Consider the following 20903-nt stretch of genomic DNA (forward strand, 5'->3'; position numbering starts at 1 on the left):
CTCTTATTCTTTCCTCTTACCTTTTTCTTTTTGAAGGTGAAAGAGTGATCTTTTCTTGCCTTCCACCCCCTAGAACTTCAAATGCTCTCCTACGGCAAGACTTTCTCCTGATGACACAACTCCATGAATTATTCATCTGTACCAGAACCTGGTTTTTATGACCCAACAGAAGCTAAATGTTAACAAGGAAAGGGGAGAAATCACGGGCGCGGTCCTCTGAACAGAACTCTAGCTCTACGCTTTTGAAGGAGGGGTGTTGATCAAATCCTCTCACCCTTTTCAGATTTTGCGCACCCTTTTGTTCAAGGGTCTGCTCAAGCTTAGTCCTCTAGCAAGCCTTCTCCAGTAGCCTGCTCCCAGTCCTGATCCTGATGCGAGTTCCTTGCTCTTGGTGGGAGGCAGTGTAACAGTGGTTAAGGGCACAGACTGAGGCCTGTACTAACCTCAGTCTTACTCATTCATTTATTTGACAAAGTGGGCAGAGGGACGGTGACGAGAGTGATCAGTATATTCAGTCTATAGCCTCCTTCTGTTTGAGACTCCCTCCAGATGAAAGAGTGAATCAAGGATACTATTTGTGTTCTTTAAAGACAAAAAGAGTTGAAAACACAGAATGAGGGTGGAAAGTGACTGCTCAGAGTCTGCCTAAATGTCCCTCCCTCCCTCTCTGTGCCACGGACAAGCTTTTCACGCTTGGTCCACCTCCGCCGTGAGCAGCCCGGGGAATGCTCCCCAGTTGGGCTCCGTCTTCACAGGCAGTGTCATCATGGCTGTCCCTTGGATCGTCATTTTAGAGCCCTTCTTCTACCTCTTTTGGAGCCAATGGTTCTTGTCTCCTTAACTCCCTTCCCTGCTCCAGGGGCACAAGATAGATCAAGGCAGAACTAGTCCCAAGGGAGGTGTGAACACCCAAGGGCTGTCTTTGCTAGAGAAACAACCTGGAAGCTTCAGGATAAGCATTTTACACCAGGGTTTCTTAAGCTGAAGGCAGCAGACATGTGTTCAGGATCTGAGTTTTCTGCCAGAAGTTTTGAAAATCTGTTTTTTGACTTTTAAAAATATTGACATATAGTTGATTAATAATGTGTTAGTTTCAGGTGCACAACAATGTGATTCATTATATATATATTCTTTTTCAGATTCTTTTCCATTATAGATTATTACAAGATAGTGAATATAGTTCCCTGTGCTATACAGTAGGTCTTTGTTATTTATTTTATATATAGTAGTGTGTATCTGTTGATGTTTTTTCATCTTTTGATGATAGTCTTTTTAAAAACCCACATAAACATATTCTGCTGCTGCTACTGCTAAGTCACTTCAATCGTGTCCGAATCTGGGACACCCCATAGATGGCAGCCCACTAGGCTGCCCCGTCCCTGGGATTCTCCAGGCAAGAACACTGGAGTGGGTTGCCATTTCCTTCTCCAGTGCATGAAAGTGAAAAGTGAAAGTGAAGTCGCTCAGTCGTGTTCGACCCCTAGCGACCCCATGGACTGCAGCCCACCAGCCTCCTCCGTCCATGAGATTCTCCAGGCAAGAGTACTGGAGTGGGGTGCCATTGCCTTCTCCGAAACATATTCTAGGTCACCTTATAAACAACAGTCACCAAAGAGCTGGAAGATTCTTCCTGGATATCAGTGCCTATTGTGGAATCATTGCCTAATGAACAAAGAACCAAGATCTATATAGTATCTAAATGATGCCTTTGAGCTAGGTGAAGGCCAAATATCCTCACAACATGATTTATGAAGAAGTGTCTGTTAAAAAATAATAGTAAACTTTGGAATAACACTATGTACCAAGTGTAGTTCGAGTGCGTTCTTAGTAACTCATGTAATCCTTGCAACAGCCCTATAAGGGAGACACTTTTATCATCATCATCTCCATTTTCCTTATGAGGTCATTGAGGCACAGAAAGGTTAAGTAACTTAACCAAAGTCCCACAGCCAAATAGGACTGGTACTTAGATTTGAACCCAGATAGTCTGGCTCTGAATCTGCTCTTCCTCACTGTGTAGCCTTCTAAGTAGACAGAAGCAGTTCACCCTCTCATCTGCTGCAAGTTGTAGAAAATAATTATGCTTCCACAAAAAACTGTGCATTGTCTAGACTCTAATCTCCTGCGGAGGATGTGATTCTGGTTTTATGGAAGGTATTTTACAATCTACTAATTAGAGATAGCTGATAACAAAAATAATTATTGTCTGTAGGTATGCAAATTCTCTCCTGTCTTGTAGAGTTCAGTTGACTCCCCTGTCACCCCTGTTTGTGCATTCATTTCAGTATTCCTAATTTATAAATGCCTTTATTATTCAGATTCTTTTTTGAACTTGTTAGAACACCTGCCAAGTTCCCTGGTTGACTAATGAGTGAAATAAAATCTTTAACATGTCTTCATTTTATATCTGTAGGAGAGCCACGATTTTAACCCATTTTGAAAATTATTTTTTAACAAAGGTATTTCTCAGTTCTTAGCTTCTCAATCAGGCCTTCCATGACCTTCTGCTCACACACCCCAGGCTCCCACCTCCTTAACCTGCTCTGGTTGCCTTTCCCTGTAACACTGTTTTTCCAAAATATTGTGTTGTAATAGTCATATGTTTGTTGTTTTTGGCCTGTCTTCTCCCATTAGAATGTAAGATTCATGAAGACAGAGATCTTCATCTCCTTTGTCTCTGATGTGCCCCAAATACCCAGAGAGTGTCTTGGCATAAAATGGATACTCAAAAAAAATTGAAAAAGGTAGAGAGAGAATTGAGTCTCTCTCCTCTTTGTAGGGTATAATTGTATAAACACATCTTACTCAAAATACCTTACATGGCTATAACTTCTGTGTTGGTTGTCTCTCAACCAAGTATCCTGTGTCATATGTAAGATTAATTGTTAATTTGCATAGGGTGGGAGCGATCAGCTGGTTGTATAAGAACTATAAACCTTGAGGCACTTATATCCATTTTTCTTCTTAATATTGAAGGCAGACTATAATAAGATATTTAGTGAAGATGATTTGCCCACATGAAGACCTATTAATTTTTTGCCTCCTGCTCCTTCCAAAGGAGGGATGTGTGTTATTCAGATTTGACAAACTGATTTAAATGATCTAACTATCCTCCACCATGGCAATATCTAGGCTATAAATTACAAAGGAGAAGGAACAGCTGGGGCAAATAGCAGGTAGCTCTGTTCTCTGGAGAGGCCTGGAAGAGGCCTTGTCAGCTGCTGTGACCGTGGTCTTGGGTTAGTTCCAGTAGAAGTGCTGAGAGAGAAACCATCTGCAGTGGGCGGCAGGGTCGAGATGCGGTCAGGGATGGTACAGAGAGGACCTGATACGGAGGGCACCTCTTCCTGCAAGAGCAGTGATGCTTTCACAGTGGATCCTCCTAAACATAAAAGTGCAGTGCTTAATGTTCACATTAAGCATGGCATTATGAGCACTGTAAAATTTAAAGACTCTTTCAATCAATAAAAATTTAACCTTGAAAAAAGAGGAAAAAGAAAAATAAGAATAGAATCATGTGCTTTCTGTGAAATTAAAAATAATTTAAAAACCATCAATGATTTTGCAGCTATCAAATTATTTTATGAGATTTTAAGATTTCTAAGGATTGTGTGTTCATGTTAAACATTACATTTTATCAACTCTTGGAAAAAGAAAAGAATGGCATTATCCTACCGGATAAAATTTTATCCATTCAAAATAAGGCATGGGGCAGGGGAGGAAGAGTAACATTTTCTACTCAGCTTAAAGTTTGATTTGGGAAATTTTTTTTAAAGAAAATTATAGCATTAGCATTTCTTTCATGTATTCTACATATTTTAAGTGGAGAGTTGTGGGAAGTCAGCTAAATGAGGCTAGGCTGATGAGACATATTACGTTAAAGCAGACCCCCGCTTGTATAATAATGTATCAAACATAAATGTCAAGTATCAGTCCCTTCTTGAACTTTTTATTTAGTAAGAGCCACAGGATGCTGCCTGAATTACATACATTCTTCATAATGGCAGCCAGATACACTGGACTTGATTGTACCTTCATGTTAAGACATAGGACTTTATTAAGGATTCTAGGCATCAAGGAATTAATTATTTTTAAAAACACTAAAAATAATTTTTTTTTTGGTGAGAGGTATATTAATTTTGCTAATATGTGTTGGTGGTTGGGGGGAGAGTGTGTTCCCCAGTCATGTGTTAGACTCTTTCCTTTGCCTGTGTCCTTGAGGGGGCAAAGTTTGTGGCTGGCAAAGGTGTGAAGCATGACTGTGTGTGAAAACACTTGTGTAAATGATGACACTGAATCATAGTTACTAAGGTTGGAACTAAAATCAAGGAAACGCTGAGCATCTTAGTGGTGGGAACCACAGTGGTGAGATCAGTTGCTGACCTGCCCACCCCAAGCCCTACCGTGTGCCCACTGCCCCGCATATACTCAGCCACTTCCATCACCAGAGAGGGTGGCAAGGGTGGAGTCCACAGTGGCCGTGGGGGGCCCACTGCCTCCCAGCGTGACTTCTGCCAAGTGTAGAAGTGGGTGACAGATGTTTGTAGATGTGATAAGCTCGTTTGGCAATGTTTTTGAGACTCATCTCTGAGGCATGTGTGGCTGGATTTCTCACAGCAAAGACTTGTGTGACTGCACATTCAGTGAAGCTGGCGGATCCACCGGCATGGAGTGGCTGAAGGGCTGGAGAAGGAGAATGGGGCTGTCAGAGGCGGGTTTGTCGTGCTTTAGGCAGGAGTGGCTAGATGGCTTAGTCACCTCCAGTGTAGCCCTGCCACTCGCATCAACCCTCTGAGGAATCCTCCCACCCTCAGCGGTAGCCTGGGTCCGACACCTCCATGTGGGAGAGTGACGGGGGAGGAAGGGGACATTCCTCAACCCACCCAGCCTCACCAAAGCTCTGAGTGTGTGTGGGGGGCAGCTCTGTGATTCCTGGCGCTCAGCTTGTGCCTCTCCTTGGCCCAGCTCATCAGTTCTGGAAATCTGGCAGGGCCCTGATGAGGGTGTCCTTGTCCTTACCCTGTGCTCCTCTGCCCTTTCACTTTCCTCTCTTGTATCTCCCCTTTCTTTCCCTCTTTCCTCCTTTTACCTTTGCTGTAGGCCATGCCATAGCACCCATGGTCATTTATGTGGCCCACTTGTAACCCTCAGAGTAAAGACAGGATTGGCCAATCCCCCTGCATAACATGCTTTTTCATGCCTAGACATACCTCATGATTATAAATGTAAGTTTACAGTGTAAAGATATCATACCCCAGCAAAGAGAGTTTTTTTAGACCAGGACATTGTAATAGTCAGCTCTTGCTGCTATAATACTGCATAACAAACAGACTGAGAGTCACTGGTATACAGCAACATTTATTTTTCTCATTGGTTGACCTCAGGGACACTGCTTCAGACTGTGATTTGTGGGACTTGGCTCCAGGCTTTGGGTCGAGCTCAGATTGGCTCCACATGTCTCATTTTTGCGCCACAGCTTCACAGTAGTAACAGGAACACAAGAGGAAAAGTGCAAACATAGGAAGCCTCTTAGGCCTCAGCTGAGAAATGGCACATCGCCATTTCTGCTCATCATTCCATTGGCCAAATCGAATAACGTGGCCATCCCCAAATATCAGTGGGATGGGGGAAAAGTACTCTACCCATTCTGGGCACTGCTGCATGGCCACTTGAAAGGGAGAAGTGAAAGACTGAGAACATTTATCTGGTCTGCTGTATAGTAGGTCCTCATCGTTTATGCCTGGGACACATGGCTCCAATACACACGGTTGGAGTGCCATGGAAAGGGATTCCAGGAAGCACAAGAAGCTCTGAGGAGTCCTGGTTGGTAGAAGCACTAAGTGTGAAACACATGGAGATGTTTACATTGTCCTCCTGTTCCATCTGAACATATGGCTCATATCAGAGATGGGGGAGGTGTGAGTGACTAGAGCCACCGACCCAGGAATCCCTTCCATCCAGACCTCCACACCCACTGGCAGCCTTCTACCCTTTGGAGCAGGTTCCTCCGAGCATCCACTTTAAAATTTTAGAGATATTTGAAAGCTTACTGTCTGAAGGGTTTGGGTGAGAAAACACTGAAGAATTTGAGACAATGTTAGCAATTCTTAGTGCCAATGATGGGGGAAAAGTTGTGGTCCGTCCTCAAATAATCAGAAGCTCATATTCGGAGTTGGAGCTGGCGGGCTGCTGTATGTGTTTACGAGACTCATGAGATACAAAAGGCTGTTTTGATCCAACAAGGAGGTGATTTATTGTCTTACGGACTGAGTGGCCATTGTGGTGAAGATTGATTTCTGAAAAGAATATCTCCTTTAAAGAGCCGTGAATAAAAAATGCCCTATGGGTATTTGAAGAACATTGCTATTCTGTTTCTCTTTAACCGAGAAACCCATGTTGCTCAGAGAAACAGTAAAATGTGTTCTTTTGGCTGAACACATGAAAGGAAATAAGGAAATAAATACTTACTGGAAAGCTAGGTATTTTTCACATGGATCCCCGTGTGGAAAGGGAAAAAAATGATTCGTCAGTCTGAAAGCTGCCCCTTTAAGAGAAATGCAAGCGAGGAGGTGTGGAACTGACAAAAATATTGGTACAGATAAGTGTCCCTAAGGCTGTTACTCTGGCTTCTGGGTCTCCCGAGTCGTGTGTTTCTCACCGCTCCCTTGTTCCTGTCACCCTGGCTGCCTCCTGGGGCTTCAGTGTTTCCTCTTTGCATCACGGCATGATCCCTACTTCTCTCTGGCTTTGTCCCCACCTCACAACTGGCCTTCAAAGCTTCTGTGTGTGCCAGAAGCCAGTTTTCCACCCTCTGGCCATCCTGGGCTTCCTCATTCCAGCATCTTTCCCAGATCAAAACCCAGGGCACTTCACGTGTCCAGTCATGAGGGTTGAGCTATGATGAAGCTCTTGAGACCAGCCTAACCGCCTCTCCTTTCCTAATGTGCAATTGTTGATGAGACAAATGGGCATTGTTGTTATTTTTACAGTCAGTATCCATTGCCATGAAAGTCTTCAAATGTCTGAAGTTGGGAAATGCCTGGGAGAGGGGAAAAATTTCCTTGAGAAGGTCCCATATGAACTGGGTAGTGATGGATGAGTAGGATTTCACCAAGCTCCAAAGCTGAGGAACAGCATTTTAGTCAGAAGGAACAGCATTTACAAAGTCCTCAACAGAGTCAAGGGGAAAAGATAACATTTTATAGGCTTCCTTCTCATAGTGAAGAAAAGAATGCATTTCCCATCTCTGTGCTTGTGACAATGGTGGGTTTTTTTGGGGGGGTGCTGTGTGGGGTCTTATTTACCACCTGTGGGATCTTTAGTTGTGGCATGCGAACTCTTAGCTGTGGCAGGTGAGATCTAGTTCCCTGACCGGGGATTGAACCCAGACCTCCTGCACTGGGAGCACAGAATCTAAGACCACCAGGGAAGTCCCACAAAAGGTGTTTCTATCTGCAACGTGACAAGTGCCTGAGAAAGAGACAATTCCTCGGGTCTTTAAGCATGTATCAGTCGGGCATTGGGCTGCGTTATCAGAGCACTGGGAATACAGAAAGAAGCTCCTCATGCAGTCACACCTATTGGCATACCCCTGGCCCCTACGTAACCACACTTAGCGGCTCCAGTGTTTCATCCAGGTAACAGCCTAGAGGCTGACCAGCGAGGGAGCTGATAGGATGAATGGGTCCAGACACCATGTGCATTGTATGGGCAATCGTTTGTATGAGGACTGATTCCAGGAAGGGGCAATCTGTTAATCATTTTTTTCATATCATTCCCAGTGTAACCCTGTCCCCTGTGGGGATGTGTGTGGCAAACACCAGGGTCACAGGGCTTCCCTGTATTTCTGAGTCGTGGCTGTTTTGCAGACATGCAGCCAGATATGATTCAGAGTGGCCGGTTGGGATGGAAATGAAGGCACTTGAGGTTCGCTGGGGTCGGGGGTGGTGCTGAGGTGGCCCCCTCCCCAGCCTTGGCAGCTGCACTGACGCGGCCCTCCCTCCCCAGGTATGGAGAGTGCAATCACGCTGTGGCAGTTCCTGTTGCAGTTACTGCTGGACCAGAAACATGAGCACCTGATCTGCTGGACTTCCAACGATGGTGAATTCAAGCTCCTCAAAGCAGAAGAAGTGGCCAAGCTGTGGGGACTCCGGAAAAACAAAACAAACATGAACTATGACAAGCTGAGCAGAGCCCTGCGATACTATTATGACAAGGTAAACCTCGGCCGTTTCGGGAGGCTGTCACGGGGAGGGAGCGACCCTCACAGTCCCCTGAGGACAGCGGAAAATAGTGTACAGTGTGTGTGTGCGCGCATGTGCGTGCTCAGTCATGTCCAACTCTTTGCGACCCAGTGCAGTAGTAGCCCACCAGGCTCCTCTGTCCATGGGATTTTCCAGGCAGGAATATTGGAGTGGGTTGCCATTTCCTTCTCCAGGGAGTGTACCATGAAGGGCATCAGATAGGGGCTGTTGATGCAAGTTTGGTTGCTGTTTAAGAAAGGCTGGGCTGTAGGGATTTTTTTTCTGGCAGCCCTTTAGGTGATGGTGTTTTTGTTGTTTAGTCTGATGAGTTGTGTACAACTCTTTCTCGACCCCATGGAATGTAGCCTGCCAGGCTCCTTTGTCCATGGGATTTCCAGGCAAGAATACTGGAGTGGGTTGTCATTCCTTCTCGAAGGGACCTTTCCGACCCAGGGATTGAACCTGCATCTCCTGCATTGGCAGGCGAGTTCTTTATCACTTAGCCACCAGGGAGGTCTACCGTTTAGGTGTGACCGTGGGTCAAATTTTGTTGCCTCTGCGTTTTCTTTGGTGGTTGCTGCAAAAATTTGCTCACAACAGAAATTAGGTGCAGGGAGGTTCTGTGGCCTCCGTCACAGGTAGAGTGACAGAATGAATGTGACAATCGAGAAAGTGTGTTTATCCGGTCTGGTTTGTGAATCACTCAAACAGGCTTTTCCAGGGTGGGGAGGGGATGGTACCTGGGGCAAGCTATTTAACATTTGGGTGCCTGCTGTCCTCATTTATAAAATGGGGCTCAAATAGTGTGGGCTCAGGACTCTGTGCAGAACTAAACAAGCAAACACATGTGGAACACTTAGAATAATGCTTGGTACTCAGGGATCACGACTTCATGGGAAACCTCCCTAATTAAAAGCAAAACCATTCTCATGTTTAAGTCCCGGAAATAAGTCAGAGTGCTCTATTAATGATAACACAGCATAGTTTCCAAAGCCTGGACAGTCGGAGTGAGCTGTAATGCGTTTCTGGAAAAGCAATTGATGTGACTGCTGGGGCAAAATTATTGCTCTTGAGGGGTAATCATTTCAGGCCTGTAATTGTTGACCGTTTCTGTGTGGAGCTATTGTTGCTGAATATTTAGCCTCATAGACATAAAGATTTGGAGTCCTAATAAGGGTAAGCTTTTGTTCCGGTTTTACTATTCATGTTGAAAGGTGAATTAAAAACTGATTTAAATATTAGTTCCTGAACTATCTTTAGTGCCTTCCTCCTGCCAACCTCTTTGGAATTCAAGACAGAAGGATTACACATTTCAGGAAGTGGCGGCATCGTTAATTATAAAGTGTTCCTTTATATGATCGTAATTGCATATGATTATGTCATTGAAATGTTAAAGGTGCTTCCCTTTAATGTAGCAATTAATTAATGCCAGCTTAATGCAGAGTCCTACCAAGATGTAAAAAGCACTTCTCACAAATGGCACTGTCTGAAAGCCTCACAGATGGTTTATTGTTTTGCCTTTTTCCCAGGTTCTAAGTCACACAGTGAAAATTGGGGCCCTCTGAAGGAAAACTGTCATCTTGCTGGCTGGCAGAATGCCTAAGAGCGTGACTTTGAGACTGACAAAAAAAAAAAGTAATTTTATAGTTTTAAATCAAGGTGTCACAGAAAAGGGGTTTGGTGTCTGTGACTCGGTTTCCCCTTTTTCACATGGCCCAGGCATTGGGACGGAGGACTGTGGGATTTCAGCCCAAAGAGAGATCAGAGGATTAAGGTGACTTCCTCAAGAGACAGGCCAAGTCATGCAGTTCAGTCTACATCTGATCTCCCTTGGGCAGATTTTTAAATCTCTGGGGAAAGCAATTTCAGATTCTACAGTCACCCTGCACGTTTTGTACAGCCTGGTCTCCACACCCCCTGAGACTGTCCTGCGGGCGTCTCTCCCTTTACAGGTAAAGACGTGGGCCTTTGATGGGAAACCTTGCCCACAGTCCTGCAGCCAGAGAGCGGTAGAGCCAGGGTGCCCACGCTCCTGACCGGAAGGCACACGCCCTGCCTTCTGAACCATTTGTTTCCTGTGCCTCTGAGCACCTGACTTCCAGGTAGGCAGTCAGACAGCACAAAGGGTATCACAGCCTTAGACGTTTTTGTTTTTATCAAGCACCCCGGGCCCGAGTGGCCAGTGTGGCCTGCTCACCCCTGGTGTCCCTTTCCTCTCCTGCTGGGCTGAGCTAAGGCCTGGCCACGTGACCTTCGTGCTGCCAGCTAGCGCTGGCAGTGAGGGCCAGCGTGGCTCTTGTCCAGGTGTCCTGCCAGCTCAGCCGCCAGGAGAAGACGCCCTTCCTCCTTCCTCGGGAACATATACACCATATGTGTATGTGTGTGCGCTCGGCCGTTTGACTCTTTCTCTTGAGACCTGCAATGGTCATTAGACGCTGAATACAGGGCTGTTGGTTTTTTAATATAATTTTTTTTAAATTTTAAGTTATTTATTTGTTTTGGCCGTGCTGGATCTTCATCGTGGCATGTAGGCTTCTCTAGTTGCGGTGCGTGGGTTTGGTAGTTGCGCCAAGCAGGCTTAGTTGCCCCGAGGCATGTGGGCTCTTAGTTCCCCGACCAGTGATCGAACCCATGACCCCTGCATTGGAAGGTGGATTCTTAATCACTGAACCTCAAGGGGAGTCCTGACACCAGACACTAAATATAGTTTTAAGTGAAAAAAGGAGGGACAACATGGAGAGGACATGAAGAAGGGACGGGGGGCCTGAGTGAGTGAGGGGAGAGAAAGAACAGAAAGGGGGAAGAAAGGGGGAGAAGCAATGAAATAAGGGTGAAAAGTTGTATTTTACATTTTGTGATTAAGACTTTTTTCAGTTTTGTCAGTGTGACTCTAGGACTCTATGTATGAATTGAATGGTATGAAATTGCCAGCATCTAACTATTTTTGATCCACAAAAATGGCACTCTTACATGATCTGATCTCTCACCTGAGAGGTAGGTTCGAGGAAGGTCTTTGTGAATGTGGAGCCCCTGACCATATGGGCACCCTTGCTGTGCCCCGACCTGCACTGCATGTGCTTCTCATGGTCATGCAGCCCTCCTGTGACCCTGTCTGCCTTTCATGCCTTCCTCAGTCCCCTTCCTCCTTGTCCCCGCTCCCCCTCCTCCGCTTTCCCCTGACACTTGCCCAGAACCTGCTCTGCACGTGGCATACATTAGGTGACTCCCCACCTTGTCAGCTGCTGCTTTGTTCCTATTGTCTTTCCCCTTCTCTGCCAGCTAACATCTCTTCCCTGTTGAAACTGTACGTCCCTTGATTTGTCCTAATAGGCAAGTTTTCCTGCCAGAGTAAGCAGGCATGAGGACGTTATTGTTTTTATATGCTACATGTTACATTTTTAACCCATTCTAATAATATTTAGAAATGGGCAGAGGGAAAAAGTGGAAAATGTATGCAAAACTTTGCAGAAGACATCAGAGAACAATGTTTAGGCTAATGGGACCAGGTTGGAGCTGAGGCTCTTTAATCCTTTTTCCTCAAGAGAATGCCCTCAAGTCTCCCTACACACACTCCCCCTGCCAGCCCGCCCTTGGGCAGATTATCACAGTGAAAACTACAATAATAGCATTAACTCTGGGCTACATGGTTTGGATTTAAATCCAGCTCCATGACTAAGTGCTTGCCTAATTTCTCTTGGCTCAACTTTCTTTTCTGTAAAACGGGTATAAGAGTAGAGACTATGTCATAGGATTGTGGTAGGGATTAGCTAAGTTAACACATGGTTAGGGCTGAGCCTCTTGATGAAGGTGAAAGAGGACAGTGAAAAAGCTGGCTTAAAACTCAATGTTCAAAAAATGAAGGTCATGGTATCCGGTCCCATGACTTTGTGGCAAATAGATGGGAAACAATGGAAAAAGTAACAGACTTTATTTTCTTGGGCTCCAAAATCACTCCAGATGGTGACTGCAGCCATGAAATTAAAAACTGCTTGCTCCTTGGAAGAAAAGCCATGACAAACCTAGACAGTGTATCAAAAAGCAGAGACATTACTTTGCCGACAAAGGTCCGTCTAGTCAAAGCTATGGTTTTTCCAGTAGACATGTATGGATGTGGGAATTGAACCATAAAAAAGGCTGAGCACTGAAAAATTGATTCCTTTGAACTGTGGTGTCGGAGAAGACTCTTGAGAGTCCCTTGGACTGAAAGAACATCAAACCAATCAATCCTAAAGGAAATCAGTCCTGAATATTCATTAAAAGGACTGATGGCTGAAGCTGAAGCTCTAATACTTTGGCCACCTGATGCGAAGAGCCGACTCATTAGAAAAGACCCTGATGTTGAGAAAGATTGAAGGCAGGAAGAGACGGGGACGACAGAGGATGAGATGGTTGGAAGGCATCACTGACTGGATGGACAGGAGTTTGAGCAAGCTCCAGGAGTTGGTGAAGGACAGGGAAGTCCGCCATGCTGTAGTTCATGGGGTTGCAAAGAGTCGGACGCGACTGAGCAAATGGATGACAACAACAGGGCTAAGAACAGCACCCAAGCGTGTTCAGTGCTGCCAAGTGCTAAGCCACAATAATAATGCAGAGGCTAGTTCCCTGAGCACTTACTTGAACAATTCAGGCAGGTGTCAAGAAGGAAGTTAGGACTTTGTGCCAGCGTCCTGCACCAGCACACTCTGGGGTGGGGTGGGGGGATCGTGCATGTCCTGGGTGTTACAGCTCTTCTTACTCATGCTAAGAAATGCTTTGTGCTGTTTTTTTTTTTTTTAATATTTATTTATTTATTTTGGCTCTGTCGGGTCTTATTTGTGACACGTGGATCTTTGTTGCTGCGTGTGCTCTCTAGTTGTGGTGTGCAGACTTAGTTGCCTCTCAGCGTGTGGCATCTTAGTTCCCCAACCAGGGATAGATTCTTAACCACTTAGACCACCAGGGAAGTCCCTGTGGTGCTTTTTAATATATATTTTGGCTGATTTGAAAATTAAGCTTGCAAAGATGCTTTCATATTTAAATGACACTTCCCTCCCCTCCTAATCAGACACTTCCCCGTGCTTCCCCTGGTGGGGCGAGCCTCCCCCTCCTCGTGCTCCCTTTGGGGTCAGCGCCATCCTGGTAGAGTCCTAGTGTCTCCATCCCTGTGTCTCGGATCCCTGATGGGGAAGTGGGCACTGAAAAGCACCTTCCTCCCTGGATTGTGTGAGGCGCACGTGTGACCGTGTGCTCAGCACCTGGTGGTTGTTCAGTTGCTCCGTCGTGTCCGACTCTTTCTGACCCCATCTGACTCCTTCCGACCCCATGGACTGCAGCACACTGGGCTTCCCTGTCCTTCACCATCTCCTGGAGCTTGCTCAAACTCAGGTCCATTGAGTCAGTGATGCCAACCATCTCATTCTCTGTCGTACCCTTCTCCTGCCCTCAATCTTTCCCAGCATCAGGGTCTTTTCCAATGAGTCGGTTGTTCGCATCAGGTGGCCAAAATACTGGCGTTTCCACATCAGTCCTTGCAATGAGTATTGAGGGTTGACTTCCTTTAGGATTGGCTGGTTTGATCAGCACCTGGTAAGGACACATGATAAAAATGCCCATCATTTCTATTATCTGTGTTTTAAGACTTACTGCCCGGCGGTGCAGGCGTTTGTTTCTGTGACCACTCACAGAGCCATCTACACCACAGGCTCCTGGCTCACCCACTTCCGTCACTCTGGTGCTCTGCACAGGGTCTGGCATGTACCTGGGGCTCAGTAAGTATTGGAAGCAAATGAATGAGCAAACGGGTAACATAGTGAAGTGGCCTCCACCCAGATTCAAATCACTTCTATCGTGAAAGCTGACGCTAAATACGTGTCAGAAAAAAGTTACTGCCTTTTGGTTATTGTATTAATTATCTAGGGCTCCTATAACAATTTGCCAGTAAGTGGGGGGCTTAAAACTGCAGATATTTGTTCTACAGTTCTGGGGGCTAGAAGCTGAAGTCAGGGTGTCAGCAAGACCAGATTCCTTCTGAGACTTGGGGTAGAATCCTTTCTCACCTCTTCCCAGCTTCTGGTGGTGATTGTCAGTCCTTGGCATTCCTTGACTTGTAGCTCCAGTCTCTGACTCTGTCATCCCATGGCATTGCTCCCTGTGTCCAAATTTCCCTCTTAAAAGGACACTAGGTGTATTGAATTAGAGTTCACCCTCGATACTTCATCTTAACTTGCTCACCCCTGTGAAGTCACATCCACAGGTCCTGTAACTAAGCCTTCCCCTACCTTTTTGGGAGCACACTTCAACCCATATGATGTATATGATTTCTGACACTCCTGGGCTTGCATTTAGATTTTCACAGTTACGCACCAAAGGAGAGCTTTGGAGATTGTGGTTTGATTGATCGAATCCTAAATGATCGTTGTTCCTGTGACATGTACAGCAGCTCGATTCAACTGCAGATGTGAAACTAGACTCTATGAACAGAACGTCACAGTGTGCTCACCGTGGACCAGGCACAGAGCTGGGTCCCCAGGGTGGAACGAAGGCCATGAAGATGAGCCCCACCTTAAAGGGTTTCAGAGTCTATGGAAATTCAGGGGTTCCATGCCCTGAAAGAGCAGAGGACTTTAATACAAGACACAGATTAGAAGAAAAACTTACTGATCCCAATGGCCCCAATCCTGGATTTGTAAAAAACACAGTATCTACAAAGCATAGTAAAAGAAGGTATGCCTATATAATTAGAACCACCCAGAAGCTATTCAAGAAGTGACTCAAAGCTCTGAATCCCAGGTTGGAAACACACAGGTCATGAGAGGACACCTGTGTCTGAGCCCATGAAGGGCAGACACCAGAGCGGACAGAGACCTACATGGGACGTTCAGTTCACGCCTGGGCATTTCACTGTCATCTCCTACCAAACAACTTGTTTTGCTGTCTTGCTGTGAGCCTCAGAGGTGGACTGGTTCATTGCATCAGAAGTTCTGATGGCTTACATTTTGGGGGTAGGGTTTTTTCTCTCAGGTGTAAACCGAGTCTTCCAGAAGGTACATCTACAGCCTAATGTAGACATAAGGATTTCTCACAGAGATTTTATTTATTAAATAGTTTAGCAACTCTTAATAACATCAGGCAGACTTGGTTTTAAAATCTCTTGTCCTGGGGTGGGGAAGAGAAGTATCTATACCCAGAACACACCTGTCTCTGGCCCTGATTACTGCTGGCACCCATGGGCCTAAGTGTGAGGGGCATGGGGAACCCCTGGGACTCACAGCATTTACTCCCTTCATGGACAACTTTTAGGTGGTTTCTAATTATACAGGCATACCTCGTTTTATTGCACTTTGCAGAAACTGCACTTCTTTATGAATTGAAAGTTTGTGGCAACCCTGTGTTGAATGAGTCTGGTAATTCTCACGGTATTTCAGACGTTTTTTATTAGTTTTACGTTTGTCATAGTGATCTGTGATCAGTGATCTTTGATGTTACTGTTTCAAGAAGATTGACTTGCTCAGATGATGGTTAGCATTTGTTTTAATCAATAAAATATTTTAAACGTATATATGTTGTTTGTTCAGATATAATGCTATTGCACACTTAACAGATTACAGTATAGTATAAACATAGCTTTTATATGGACTGTGAAACCAAAAATACTGTGTCTCACTTTATTGCGATAGTTGTTTTAGTGTGATGGTCACTTTATTGATGGTGATCTGGGAAACCAAACCTGTGGTATCTCTTGAGATATGCCTGTACATCCTTCTCAAGTTGGCATGGTAGCTTTCTCTCACCTCTGCCTTTTCTTCTATGGTTAGACCATTCCTTTGAAAACATACCCCCTGCCCTTGAGTGGTTTAGCAGCTGCTCAGGGAGACAAACACGAAAACCAGTTATGATAGCAAAGTGCTGGCTTGGTCATGATTCTAGTATCTACCTTGCAGTAAAGTGTTAGTCATGTCCAACTCTGAGAGACCCCATGTACTGTAACCCACAAGCTCCTCCTCCTCGGAATTCTCCAGGCAAGAATACTGGAATGGGTTGCCATGCCCTTCCCGGGGGATCTTCCCAACCCAGGGATTGAACCCAGGTCTCCTGCATTGTAGGTGGGTTCTTTACGATCTGATCCATCAGGGAAGCCTGTAAAGTCAGAGACAAAGCTGCCAGAGGTCCAGACATGGGACCCAGGTCTTGAGTAAGAACACATTTACCAGGCTGACAAAAGTAGCGAAGGGATATACTGAGGAAGGGACCAGCATGTGCAAAGACCGGGAGGTGTGGAAGAGTCTGAGTGTTTATTTAGGGAATGAAGGAGGGATGAGATGGCAAGAGTGAGTGGGGGATGAACTTGATGGTGAGGGCAGCGGAGACCCAGTACAGGACTGTCCGCGAGAGAGTGCCATGGTCAGGTTTGCATTTTAGAAATAAACATCTGTGTTTCCTGACTCTTCGTGACATCAGTGGTGTCTCAGTCTGACCCCATAGCCCCGATCTTTGTGGCTATCTGGTACCAGTCGATTGCTGTCTGCTGGCCGAGCTGGTGCTGTCCCACCTTCCACATCAGATCTGCACGCCTCCTCTAGAACTGACCGAGAGCGAGGGGGAGAGAAGGGACAGGGTGGCGTCTGCCTCTTGCATGCACCCGCCAACTGGCTTCTGCTTGAGAAAGCCCAAGCCATGACTCTCTGTGTAGCTGCAGAAGATCTGGAAGCTTACACGCTCTTTCATCCTTTTCTGTCCAACAGAGCTTTTTGTCCTTGTTGTTGTTGGCAGTGAACACTCATCCCAGGGGGAGGCTGAGAGCTCTGCCAGCTCCCTTCTCATCAGGAGATTGAAATAGTGATATGATGAAGACTCCTCCTGTCTCCACAGCAACCTCCCGGCTTAGCCTCACGATGTACTGAACGGTCTTAACTTAATTGGAAGGGTTTTTAGGGGAGAACAGTCAAGACAGAGTCACTGGCAACATATTCCTGGAAGCAGAATGCATCACCTTCTTAACTTAATTGGATAATTCATTTTAAATTGGGTATGCAATCACGACAGGAAAATGTTTGCATTAATAATACATATCTGAACCCAAGTGCCTGCACCAAGAAACCTGGCCCGGGTGGAATTCTTTAATTCCTCCAAATAAATTTTGTGAAAATTATGTGATGTATTGTCTGTCAGAGTGGAGAAAGAACAAAAGTCCAGCAAGCATTTGTGTCCTGGTACTTTCTAGAACACCTTCGTGGGTTGTGAAATTTCACAGAAGACCCGTCTATCTTGGACTCTGTTCGGGGGTCTTTTGTGTTTCAGACAGTCCTGTGTGCTCAGCCCTGGGTCTGAGTATTGAGGGCCGGGCGTGTTTCATTGGACGTCTTTTTTTTCTTTCGTGTCCTGTCAGCCGCTTGCATGGTTAAAAGTACAACAGATGGCAACTGGGTTTTGCCAGGGGGCCGCGGGGATGACCAGGGCCTCTCTGCAAGCTTTTGGGCCGGGATGCTGCCTGGAAACCTGTGAGGTAGCTGCTGGCCTCGTGGAGGGCTTCCAGCCTGGCCCCCATTGCCCTGGGAGGGAGCAGCTGGCGTGAGGGAGCCGACCTGCTGGGGGGCCCCTGGGGGTTGATTAGGGGTGCCGCCTGTCTTGCACAAACTTCCAAGCCAGCTTCCCCTTTGGCACTCAGTGTTCCCCCAAATAGGGCCGTTGCTAAGAAACACCTAGAGTCTTGGGAGTCACTTCAACACTGTGCTGACGAGGCTGCAGCGCTTGGCAGCTTGGCCAAATCCACTGACGTCAGGCCATTGCCCAAGCCCACACCAGCTTGCCGGCATGAGCCTTCCTGATTCTCGGCTTCTCATGGCAGGAAAATTGAGTGGTTGTGGAGATAAACTGACAAAAACCCTTGTGCTCACATCACACCGCCCACCACCCACCCACTGGGCCCAGCTGCTCCCCTGAGCCGCCTCCTTCCCATCTCCTTTGGGCTCCGGCGGCAGTTTATCTCAGTTCCTACCCCACATTTGTGACAGAAACAGGGAAAGCTCACATGTATGGAGCCTCTGTTTTGAGCTAGGCCCTGTTTAGAAACTCATTTCCCTGCATGTGAAATGCCCATTGGCTCTGTCGGCAGTGGACCCATTTTAGAGATGGTGATACTGAATCTCAGTGAGGTTAATAACAGATTCAAGATGTAACAACTGCTGAGCAGCAGAGCTTTCTACCTAGGAGTCTCAACCCCAAGGCCTGTGCTCAGGACTATAAAGCTGGAGGGTCACACAGCTGCAGGGCCAAGAACTCAAACTCGAATCCGGTATTCCTAATATTGTTGATTGCCCCAGGCAGGCAGGGAGAGGGGCATCACCTCCAGTGTTTGTTGTTTGAAACGACAATGGAAGAACTGCTGGCATTGTCCTCCGAGCCTGCTGAAAACATGAGGTGGTGGTTCTGGACACCCCAGAACACCCTGCCCTTCCTGTGTGTCCAGATGATGCTTCCTAAAGAATGCCAGATCGGGGACTTCCCTGGTGGTCCAGACTCTGTACTTCCAATGCAGGGGGCATGGGTTTGATGCCCAGTCAGGGAACTAAGATCCCACATGACACCTGGCGCAAACACTAGAAACAAAAAACTTACCTATTAAATAAAAAAGGCCAGATCAGAGCATGGCACCCCTCTGCTTGTGCACCTGCCTGGCTCCCTGTGGCCTCCAGGAAAGGTTCCAAGCTCTCTACTCCATCTGGCCCCAGCCCGACTTGCCTTGCTGCACTGCCCCAGCCCCAGCCCCTTGTCCAGACTGCACATGTGCCTGCACTCCCACTCTGCCTCTCCTGCCGGGCCCCGGTCATCCTCCAGCTCCTGTTTGTGTCACCTCCTCCTGCTGATGTGGACACTTGGCGATGTCTCCTCTGCTCTGTGTTCCTGCCTCACTGACTGGGAGCTGGCCTTCCTTAGTACTCTCAGCATCTACAGCGCAGTGCTATGCTCAGTCGTATCTGATTGTGCAACCCCATGGACTGTAGCCCACCAGGCTACTCTGTCTGTGGGATTCTCCAGGCAAGAACACTGGAGTGGGTTGCCATTTCCTCCTCCAGGGGGTCTTCCCGACCCAGGGATTGAACCCACATCTTCTGCGTTGGCAGGCAGGTTCTTTTGCCAGAGCCACTTGGGAGCTGGGACCGCATGAACGCAGGATGGAGAGAACGATGAGCGAGCACCAAGACAAAGCATCAAGGGAAATCTACCCTCTTGGAATGTCAGTGCTGGAAGGGACCTAACATCCCCTCCTACCATGCCTGCTCCTCATTTACCATGTGAAGACCCGAGAGTGGAAGCGAAGTTTCAGGAAAATCGGTGGCAAAGCCAGAATGAGACGATAACATGCTCCCAGACCACCTGTGGTCCCCGACCCCCGCCCCCTCCAGCCACCTGCCAGTGCTGGCAGCGGCTGCTCAAATCGAGGTCACTGCCAACAACTCCCCCACCCACGGGGGAAAGAGGGGAGCAGTTCTGCATTTTATTTTATTAACATTCCGGAGGCCTTTTAATAAAAATACCCTTGAGTGTTGAAAGGGGGCCAGTGGGAGACAAGACTCCCTGTCCAATGAGAAGCAGCTGCGAGCCCAGAGGGGGTGAGAGGATGCCCTTAATGTCACGAGGTCTGGCTCCCCCCACCACCCAGTGGGGCAGCAAGAGTTTCTTGAGCAGCAGTGCCAGGAGGATTTGGAAGGGCAGTTCGCCCGACGGCTTCACAGTGCCAGAGAGTAAAGAGATCTCATCCTAAACCACATGGAAACCTCCGCCGGGAGTCAGTTAGCTCCGAGACAGAGTTGGAGCCCTTTATTGGCAGCGCGTTATTCTTAGAAGTTGCAAGTGGGGGTGGACGTGTGCGCGCTTGTGTGCAGGGTGCACTCCGGGCTTCCACAGTGCACCCAGGGCGGCCCAGGCTGCACCCGCCTGCGTGCCCTCGGCAACATGATGGCCCGAAGGCCAGCCGAGCTCTGGGAAGGAAAGGCCAGGCCTCTCCACCCTGCTGGACAGAGACATTAAGATAGGAGAGGATATTTCCTTGGGCTGCTGTGACAAATTAACACACAAGTTGGTGGCTCAAAACAATAGAAGTGTATTCCCTACAAGTTGTGGAGGTCAGAAGTGTGAAGCTGAGGTGTCAGCAGCACTGGGCTCCCTCTGAAGGCCTTAGGGGAACCTCCTTCCTTGCCGTTTCCAGCTTCTAGGGCCCCTGGAAATCCTTGCTTCCTAACTTGTAGCTGCATCCTCCAATCCTTTCCCCTGCCTTCCCCTGGCCTTCCTCCTTGTGTGTGTCTCTGGATCTTTCCTTTTCTCGTAGGGACGCAGTCACTGAATTCAGTGCTCACGTTCACTCCAGGACGATCCCATCCTGACGTCCTTAGTTGATTACATGTGCCCTCCGTCCAGATAAGGTCTCATCTTGAGATTCTGAGTGGATGTGGACTTTATGGGTGGCAGGGAAGCTCTGTTCAACTCATGACCAAGGAGGACGACTGCCCCAGGGGAGGCAGTTCAGACTCGTGGGTTGGGTCTCAGGAGCCCTTTCGTAGCTGCTCTAGGGCAGACGGTGTGCGGTGAGCCTGCCCATAACAGGTTCCCAGCAGAGTCTGGTATGGCTGGCCAACCACTGTGTCCCCTCGGGTTCAGGTGGCAGGGGCTAGAGGAGGCAGGGGC

At 47.2% G+C, this 20903-nt stretch overlaps 1 protein-coding gene across 3 annotated transcripts in view; it reads left to right on the forward strand.

Moving 5' to 3' along the window:
• The window catches only part of ELK3 (ELK3, ETS-domain protein (SRF accessory protein 2)), a 69967-nt gene that overhangs the window by 19993 nt on the left and 29071 nt on the right, over positions 1-20903 (forward strand). For all 3 annotated transcript variants that reach the window (XM_010836295.1, XM_010836297.1, XM_010836296.1), the window contains exon 2: positions 8008-8216. In XM_010836295.1, coding sequence (XP_010834597.1) covers positions 8010-8216 — 207 coding nt within the window. In that variant the 5' untranslated portion in view covers positions 8008-8009. The remainder of the gene's footprint in view (positions 1-8007; positions 8217-20903) is intronic.

Source organism: Bison bison, unplaced genomic scaffold, assembly GCF_000754665.1.
Source record: "Bison bison bison isolate TAMUID 2011002044 unplaced genomic scaffold, Bison_UMD1.0 scf7180017864062, whole genome shotgun sequence".
NCBI classification, from domain to species: domain Eukaryota; kingdom Metazoa; phylum Chordata; class Mammalia; order Artiodactyla; family Bovidae; genus Bison; species Bison bison.